This window comes from Periophthalmus magnuspinnatus, chromosome 5 (assembly GCF_009829125.3).
Source record: "Periophthalmus magnuspinnatus isolate fPerMag1 chromosome 5, fPerMag1.2.pri, whole genome shotgun sequence".
NCBI classification, from domain to species: Eukaryota; Metazoa; Chordata; class Actinopteri; order Gobiiformes; family Gobiidae; genus Periophthalmus; species Periophthalmus magnuspinnatus.
The window spans coordinates 13,904,060-13,913,887 of record NC_047130.1 but is presented as its reverse complement, the minus strand read 5'-3'; the positions used below and the strand labels follow the sequence as shown (position 1 = coordinate 13,913,887).

General features: G+C 38.9%; 1 protein-coding gene across 1 annotated transcript; it reads left to right on the top strand.

Moving 5' to 3' along the window:
* The first annotated feature begins 739 nt into the window (after positions 1-739).
* trim107 (tripartite motif containing 107) lies at positions 740-8,890 on the top strand. Its single transcript, XM_033967398.2, has 3 exons — positions 740-901; positions 2,692-4,009; positions 5,980-8,890. Exons 2-3 carry the CDS (start codon positions 2,699-2,701, stop codon positions 6,382-6,384), a joined length of 1,716 nt encoding a protein of 571 aa, XP_033823289.1. The 5' UTR covers positions 740-901; positions 2,692-2,698; the 3' UTR covers positions 6,385-8,890.
* Positions 8,891-9,828: the final 938 nt, after the last annotated feature.

Genomic DNA, 9,828 nt, shown 5'->3' with positions numbered 1-9,828 from the left:
AATCATTATAGACTCAAACACAGGGAGAGAGATGGTTTCCTTGGGATAGTAACCCTTTCTCAAGTAGAAATACTCACAAAAGGCCCTTCTTTTAATGCACTTTTGACATCACTCGCCCCAAACACACTCCCCCCCCCCCACACACACACCCACCCCCAAACACACACTCACACACACACCCACACACCCCACCCCTCACACGCACACACACCCACACACCCACCCCCCCCCACACACACACACCCACACACACACACACACACCCACACACACCCCCACACTCACACACACACCCCCACTCACAAATGGTAAAGCTTGAGTATAGGGCAGAAATGATGTGGGGAAGGTTATCCAACTATTCATTCAAAGAAAAAGGCACAAAGAAGGGAAGAGAAGGAAAGGAGAAAAAAAGAAAAGGGAGAGGAAAGAAAGGAAAAGGGAAAAATCCTCAAGAGACTAAAGACTCAATCCTGAAACTGAATGTCAAAACTAGTTTTAAATTCATAACTATACTCACTCATTAATGTTACCTGCTCAATAATAAAACATTAGCTCATTGTACGGTTAAGAGGAAATAAACCAGAACTAGAGCGCGAGACTGTGACGTCACACCTCATAGTTTTCAGTGAGCCTAATGTTAAACGAAAGGAGATTAAAGATGCTACAAACACTCTCCTTCGCGTTCATTCAGATGTTTTCCGACACTATAGAGTGACCCAGCAGTTTATTGGGTTGTTCCACCGCGCTTTTGTTTACATTTGAACCTTATTTTAGCTCATATTCAGGCGCAGGTCGTGTGTACTTCATATTGTGGCCGAGGAGGGAGCAGTTTGTTTTGCGTAAAAGCGCACGGCACCTGACCAGGAAGACACCAACTGCACGCTGTCCTAACGCAACTACGGTAAGATTTAGTTTACAAATTTTCACTTTTAACGATCTAAAGTTTGACCTATAATCCATAACGTGCTTTTAAATCGTCGAACTAATTGTCGCATTTATTGTTATTTATAAATGTGACTAAACTCAAAAGTGCGCAGTTAGGAGCGTCCGGGGCGTATTTTGAGACTTTGAAATGACGATCAGGAGCAAATATCGAGGAGAATGAGGTAAATATAGGACTATCGTAAATTTATTAAAGTGAGTTTCATAAACGGGGAAAACAAAGGGAGCGGCAGAAACGAAACTTAACTTATCCGGGACCAAAGTGCAGCCGCAGGTTCAACATCAACAAACACAAAATAGCGCAGACCTATTTATAGATTTTGCTGAGTACAATAGTCTGAGTACAATTTTAGCAACTTTTGTGTGGATAAAAAGAGAGTTTCAAGTCATTTATAAGTGCACAATTTGTATTAGGTTTAAATATTTTTCTATATTACCTTGGGATCTAGCAGCACTAATACACAACCAGAGCTGGATAGTACTCAGTTACGTCACAGTTTATATAAATTGTACTTTTCTAGCAGCATTCTTTTACTCCTACTTGAGTAATATTTGTATTGAAGTAACACTTCTCCAACTCCAGCAATATATTGTACAGTGTAACAGTACATTTACTCGAGTAGCAGTAAAATTGTACTCATGTGAAAGTACTGCAACTTCAAAGTAATATTAATAAAGAGTAAAGGGCAATGGTATACAGTATGGGGAAAGGACATCTCTAGTAACAGTAATAGTTATTGTCTGGACGTGCTGTTTTATACTGTAAGTGAACGTCACACTGCAAAAAAAAAACAACAACACACACACACAAGTGCTACAGAAATAACAATAAAAACAACAACAATAAAAACAACATGTAAAAATAGAATCTAATAAGAAACAAATCTGGTCAAATGTAAACATCTCAAGTGAACACCTGCGTTTTAAGAAGAGATTTAAAACAGGTGAAGCAAAGGCCTGTCCCCTCTCAGCTGACAGAGGCAGATGAGACAAGAGAGCGCACGAGTGTAAGGACAGAGGAGACAAGGAGACAACGGTCCTCTCTGAGATGAGCACTTAAATGAGGACTTTGGCACAGCTCCGAGAGGCCATGCACCATTCAAACACTTCAAAACAAATAAAAGCTGTTTAAAATGGATCCTAAAGTGAAGGAGTGAAGCGAGGATAGAGTCAGGGTCATGAGCTCAGGTGTCAAAGTGACTGTAATTTAGAAACAAAACAGTGAATTAAGTCACAAAAGGTGGTATTTTCAAAGAGACACAAAAATGAGCCAAACTAAATCATATCTGAAGGAGCTGCAAGAAATGTATCATATTGTCGACATAAAACTCAAGTCTCTTTAGACTTACTCACAGTGAAAAGAGGAAGCACAACTTTTACTCAAGTAACAGTACTATTACACTGTACAGTATATTACTCAAATAGCAGTAAAAATGGTGTCTAGAAAAGCTACTCAACTAAATGTAACCGAGTACTGCCCACCGCTGGTTCTATTTTAATCATCCTTTTTTTTATTATAAATATACAAACAAATAATCAATGAATAACGGCAAGAGGCTTAAGCATTACATTACATTGCATTAAAAATAAATACAGTAGTACATTTTAAATTCCAAATTCTGTGCAAAGTGCTTTTGTTTTTAGGGCTTTTGAGTTTGAACAATAGTTTAAAGAAATTATATAAGAGGCCAAAAGAGATTCATACTTAATAACTTAATAATCACTTTAATGACCTCATTTCCTCCTCAGTTTCTTCATGATGTCATCTCCTCCGCCCCTGCGCTGCCCCACCTGTCTGCACCTTAGCTCCGCCCCCGTCTGCCTCCCCTGTGGCCACGCCTTCTGCCTCACCTGCCTCCAGACCATAGACCAGGGTTTGGACCGACACTACTGCCCCCAGTGCAGAGAGGAGTACCACCCCAACTACTACCCCTCCTACGACTACTGCAAAGATTACTCCGACATGAAGTACCCAGGAATGAGTCAATTCACTATTCAAAACATGTCTGCTGTCACAAAAAATGTTCAAGGTGTACCAGAAAAGATGGCTGCAAAAGATTCAGAACTATATAACTACCTAAAGAGTAAAGTGGTTGAACCTGGCTTAGAAAGTGAGGGATTTCAAAATAAAACTCTACTTTTGCCAACTTTGAAAGCAGATACGCAAAACCAAAATAGCTCTTCAAGAAACAACATAGAAATTACAATGGGACCCGGTATAGGGATGGGAGAAGCAGGAAGTTGTGAATTTCAAAATAATATGGCACTTTTGAGACTAAACAAAAGAGAAAATGAGTCAATAGGAAATTACCAACAAAACTTAATTGAACATATTGAAGAAGGAGGCATGGAAGGCAAAGAAGATCCTGCTTTTCAAAATAAAAGTCCAATTTCAGAAGAAGATGAACGAAAGATGGCTGAATCAAAATTAAAACTCTTGTCAGAAGTTCCACATTTGACAAGCAAATTGGAAAAAGCGGAAATGGTTCTGAAGAAAGTGCAAGCGTACGAGCTAACTGTGACGTCGGCTAATGCTAACCTACGAGAAAACGCATTGAAACTACTGGGAGAAGTGACAAGCTTTGCTCAAAACTACAGTGAGACTATTATGGCGCTAATCGAGAGAGAGTTTAGCCCGGGAGAGGAAATTATTCATAAAAAATTGGAAAAGGCATCAGGAATTAGCAATGAAATTAAGAAAACCATGCAAGAAGTTGATCATTTACTAAAAGAAAAAAATGCAAATGTTTTTAAAAGCAAAATTCAGAGTTTAGAATCTGAAATAGAAAGATGTGAAAAGATACAACAACCTGAAGAAAGTCATGAATTCAACTTTGATTTGTCCAAATTGTGTCCCGAACTGGAGCGATTGAACTGTGAGTTTCGAGATAAACTTGGGCAAGTTCAAAGGTCGCTGAGGAATAAGTTTAACCCCTCGGAGGTAACCTTTGACCCGGAAACGCTCCATCCAAACCTGATCCTGTCTGAAGATCTGAAGACGGTGACGTTTAGTGCAAAGAAACAACTATACCCCACAACGCCAAAGAGGTTCACCAACTTCATACAGGTACGAGGAGTAGTAGCGGTAGTGGCAGTATTAGGCAAAGCTACCACTACAAAGTTTATTTTTATAGCACAATTTGTACAATTCAAAGTGCTTTAAAGAATAAGAGAGACATTAAAATCACAACACAACAAATCAAAACATGAATAATCACAAGTAATCATCATAAAATGAACAGTAACAACAACATCCTGGTTTTAGCTGCATAAAACTGAAACGCTGATACCCCATGTTTAGTTCTGACTCTGGCACCAGCAGGAGGCCGGTCCCTGAAGTCCCTGAGTCTGAGATGGTTCATGTGGCACTAACATGTCGAAGATGTACTTTGGTGCTAGGCCATAAAGAGACCTATACACTCACACTATTCTCTGAGCCACAGGAGCCAGTGCAGAGACCTTGTACTTCCTGTTTCTAGTCAGGACCCGAGCAACAGCATTCTTGACGTACTACAGCTGTGTTAATGCTCGTTTGGAGAGGCCAGTGAGCAGGATGTTACATTAGTCTAACCTACTGGAGACAAATGCATGGATAAGTCTGATTTTGACTGTATACTTTTGATTTTTGCAATGTTTTTAGATGGTAAAAAGCTGCAGATGTTATTGATTTGATGTGACTGTTAAACTTCAAGTCTGAGTCCATTATTACCCCTAGATTTCTAGCCTGATTTGAAGGTTTTAGAGAGAGAGACTGGAGGTGACTGCTGACACTTTCTCATGTTTCTGTGGGCCAAAGATGATGACTTCTGTCTTGTCTGAGTTTAGCTGGAGAAAGTTGTTTTGCATCCACACACTGATCTGTTGGATGCAGTGTCAGAGTGAATCCACTGGTCCATGTTCACCTGCTGCAGTGAGACATAGATCTGAGTGTCATCTGCATAGTTGTGGTAGGACACATTATTGCTGTGTATTAACTGGCCTAATGGCAGCATGTAGAGATTGAACAACAGGGGTCCCAGGATTGATCCCTGGGGCACCCCACTGGTCAGGGACTTTATCTGAGATTTTCCAATTTCAACAAAGTACTCCCTGTTTTCTAGTGGTAGTTGTAATAGTAGCAGTAGTAGTAATAGTAGTGGTAGTTGCAATAGTAGTTGTAGTTTTTGTTGAACTTTGTGACAGTTTTTGTTTCCCACGGATAGACCAAGTATATTAGCTCTTTTATAAATAAAATATAAAATAAGCACCCTATTAAAATGAACATTCATGTAAAAAGTATTCAATTGTGTTTCTGTGTAGATTATTTCAGTTTGTGGTTTTATTTTAATATATTGTATGCCTCAAAATTAGCATTAGTGTTAGCATTGACACACAGAAGTGTCCTCCAGAAGACGCTTTTGCCTCATGTATTACTTGTCATGTGTTTAGTCTTTAGCAAGTCACGGTCCACTGTTTTATCTTTAAATATTTATTAGGCTAATTTTAGCGTGACTTAACTCATACCTCACAGAGACAGAACTGGACAGGAAGTAGTGACGCTAACACTGAGGTGAGGTTGCCAGTCACTGTTACAGAGATATTACAGGATATGAACCATAAACCAAGTCAACAAAGCTGTAATCTGACCTGAGTTAAACAGCAAATTGCACCTGAGAGCTCTGACCTGTCTCCTGCAAAGCTTTAACCAAACCAATTATAATGGTAGTATTATAGTATTAGAAGTATTAATAGTCAAATTATCCATGGAACTATTAATGGACCTGTATACCATGATGCAAATGTATTTGTTTTTGTGGAATATTTTACATAACTATTGTAGTAGTTTGCAGTAATAATAGTAATAATAATTAAAGCCCCAGTATTTTTTTTAATTTTGGTTGTTTTTGTTGCACAAAACATGCGTCCTAACTATGAGAGGGCTTGCATCTCCACAAACATGATTCTTATTTGTCCTGGATGTGGGCCTCCTCTTGCTTGTTCCCATGGAAATATTGTTCCTTTGGTTATTTAATTGTTGTATTTCATTTGTGTTCTCAGGTGTTGAGTGCTCAGAGCTTCAGTGCCGGCGTGCACAGGTGGAAGGTGGATGTGGACAGTGCCCCCTGGCTTTTGGGCGTGTGCGTTGCGTCGTCTGTGCCGCGCTCTGGCCTCCCGTCGGCCCTGGAGACGTGCCCTTTCTCCTGGGCTCTCATGTGGAACCAGAACGTCCTGAATGCGTTTGACCGGAGCAAAGCCACACAGCTGCAGAAGACCCCCCAGGTGTCCAGGAAGATGGAGCTAAAGCTGGACTGTGACCGAGGACAGCTGGACTTCTACTATCTGAGCGAGACCACCGGGAGGCGCCACATCCACACGTTTAAAATAGAGACCAAGGAACCGCTGCATCTGGCCTATAGGATGTTATCAGGAGACCCCAAAGGAAGAGCCACTATATGCTCATAATACATTCAGATATATGGACGGAGGGGCCTGTAGAAATCTATGGGAGATTCACTGTTTCTGAAAGAGATCTCCAAACTTCTGATCCGCAAATGTAGAACCTTCCCATCATTAGTTTGGGTTTGGCAAAGAAATGTGTCAGCACCACTTTCTGAAAAAAATACTTTTGTTTATTTAAACTATGCCAGTTTTAGTTTAATGTGTATAGGCCCTGGAATTACACAGACATTAAACATAAACCATTTCAACACATCTGACAGTTACACAACAAACTCCACCTCCCACCTCCACTCCAGGGTTCTGACCTCTGACCTCCAACTCAGGTTAAACTAAAGGGAGTCAGCACGACCTATTCTTTTTGATCCTGTGTGTAAGTACACTTAGCCAGATGTGACCAGAGGATCCAGAACATGGTTAGAACACACATTTCAATAAATTGTAGTTAATGCAATTATACTTAAGCTTCTGATGTACAGGAATCTAAGTCAAGAGACGCCAAACAAAGGTTTAGTATTCATATATTTTGGCTTCCTGTTTATAGGTGATATTTTGAGGACTTCTGCTCATTCAAAAGTTGTAATTTTTTTTATTGTTTGCTATGGTGACTGTGCTAGATTGTCTTCACTCTGAAGCTCATGGATATGCACACTATTCAAATACACTCTAGAGACAGACTGATATTTGGCCATTTTAGTGCATCAACCATCAGCCTTAAATCTCCATCAGAGGCTGATGTTTTGTTTTGGTCGTCTTGGTACTTAAAGAATGCACATAAAGCTTTATCTGAACAACTCAAAGAGACACCTGCACAAAGTGTGACGACACAGTTTGTGGTTCATTTAAATGACAGAATTAGGGAAAAATAATCAAAATGTGTTTTACATATCAGCCCAAAAATAGTCTCTCCAGAGCTTCAGTCTCTCTGGAATCTCAACAATCGGCATCGGCCGTGAAAAAACACATATCAGTCGTTCTCTAACACACTACATTGATGCAAAGTTCTCTCAAGTACAAATACTTTCTGAATGTTGAATATTATATACATTTACTCACAAAGGGGTCATACACTACACTCATGTACAAATAACTGCTTTTATTCTTAGTGTGGGCTCCATTTTGTATATCAATGTAGATGAAGGTGGCTCCTGCATGATTCCATGGAAATAGAACATTAAAACCATACATACATATTATAACCAAAGGAACATTTCCATGGAAACAAGCAGAAGGAGGTCTCCCTTCTAAATAAGAGTCAGGTTTGTGGAGATGCAAGCTTGCTCCCAGTAAGGACACATTTTCATGATTTTCATTACAATAAACACAACTGAGAAGAAAAAAAACACACACACTTTGTTTTATTTTATTTTATCTTTTTGTTTGGGGGGGAGGGGGCTTTAAGTTGGTGTTGGTGTTTTTTAGATTGTAAAATGTGATGATGTCATACTCCCAGATGAAGACAAGAGCCTGTTTTTCTCTTGTATTTCTATTGTATTTATTACATTGTATTTTCATGAGAAATATCCAAAAGGTAAATGCACAAATGTTGAACCTGATTATTTCTGTTGGTGACTAGCGCTAAGACTTCACTGTGTTAAACACAAACCTTTTATCTGCCTATAGAGTTCTTAAGTGATGATGTCACTTCTGGGTCCAACTGGCAACTGTTCTAGCTTTTTTGCCACAGTTCTGCCGATCTACAACCCAGAAGTGGCATCACACGCAACAAGTCTGTGGAGCTCGAGCTCAGCAGTGGCGCCCGCCTCTGGTTCCAGAGGTTTCGCTGAATCTTGTGTTTTAAATGTGGTTTTTGGACGTAAATCAGACCAGTTCTGCAAAATTGACTTTTCAGAGTTTTAACCATGTTATAGTTATTTCTTCTCATTGACCCTCTGAAGTTGTGTTTGGAGTGATTCATGTCTGACCAATCTTTAATCGATTTTGTTCTCAAATTTTATGTTCTTAACAATTTTGGTACCTATGAAAAATATATAACATAAATATATAACAATTTATAACATAATGAATCACAGGTGTCATAGATTATAACTATAGACACAAGCAAAATAGGTCAGATTTAAAATGAGCACATAGTAGCTGGTTAGCTTCTGCAGTGTCGTTAAACTCTTAATATTCTTAAAATTGACCTCCAGAACCAGAGTGGCCATTCACTGTTAAGCTTCATTCCTGGGTTTCAACTTCCTATTACATGATGCCATTTTGAGGATGGCTGACCATTCAAAAGAAGACCATATTTAGTTTTGAACTGTTAATTTCTATGGCAGCGGCCTTAACTTTTCATCAGTCAAACTCATGGATATGATGTTATCTGTCACCTGAAACCCAGCAATAAGATGATTTGAATTATATATGATGCCAAGTTCTCACTAAGTCCCCTCTACAGTCAGTAAAGTCCAGTGTGAATAAACGACCTTCATTAATCATTGTCTGAATTATCGGCTGTATAAAGTCCAAAGCAAACTACTAAATAAAAAAGACAGAACCACATTGTATGCAGTGATGTCATTATTTAAACAGCAGCAGCATGGTGTGTACACAGGAGGTAAAGGAGTCAAAAACTGTACTAAGCTAACTTTACTACTACTAATATTACTCAAGTAGGAGTACAAAATAGTGGTCCAAGAAATTACTCAGTAAAATAATATATAGGAAAAGTATTACTCAAGTAAGAGTAACTGTCAGCACTGAATCTGATTTATAATTTAAAGTCATTGAGGACAAATCAGAAAATAATGCACAAAATGGACACAAAAATGGGCCAAACTAAATCATAAACTCAAGTCACTTTAGACTTACTCACAGTGGGGAGAGGAACCACAACTTTTACTCAAGTAATAGTACTGTTACATTGTACAATATATTACTCAAGTAGTAGATTTATGGTGCTAGAAAAGTACTTTCTGAAAAATACAATTTCTTCAAAAAGTTACTCAAATAAATGTGGATTGATATTTATATTCATTTGTAGATTTATTTTGATTTTAAAATTTATTATAATTAGGCCCAAGCCCAGGACAACATCACTGCGAGGGACTAATTAAAATCTCGTTGGAAAATCACTAATATCAAGTAGTAAACACGACACGACATGTCAGTGACCAACAATTAGAACTCTGGGCTCTAATTTTGACCCAGAGATAAAATAATGAAAGATAACTCAGTAGAGCCCAGGAGCGCTGCCAGGAAATGTCTCACTGCAATGAACAGAGTAGTAACATAGAGACACTGATTTTGGGGTGAGGAGCGGTGTAAGCAGTGCTCGATTATGAGGATGTGGTGTACATGCAGACTTCGGCCTCTGCTTTGAAACCGTTAGATTCTCTCTTTCACTCTGCCCTTTGTTTCATTACAGGTGATGGGTTTGAAACTCATCACTGTATTCTCTATGAAAAAGTGAATTAGCCATCACTCTCTTTTAGCAGAAAACAG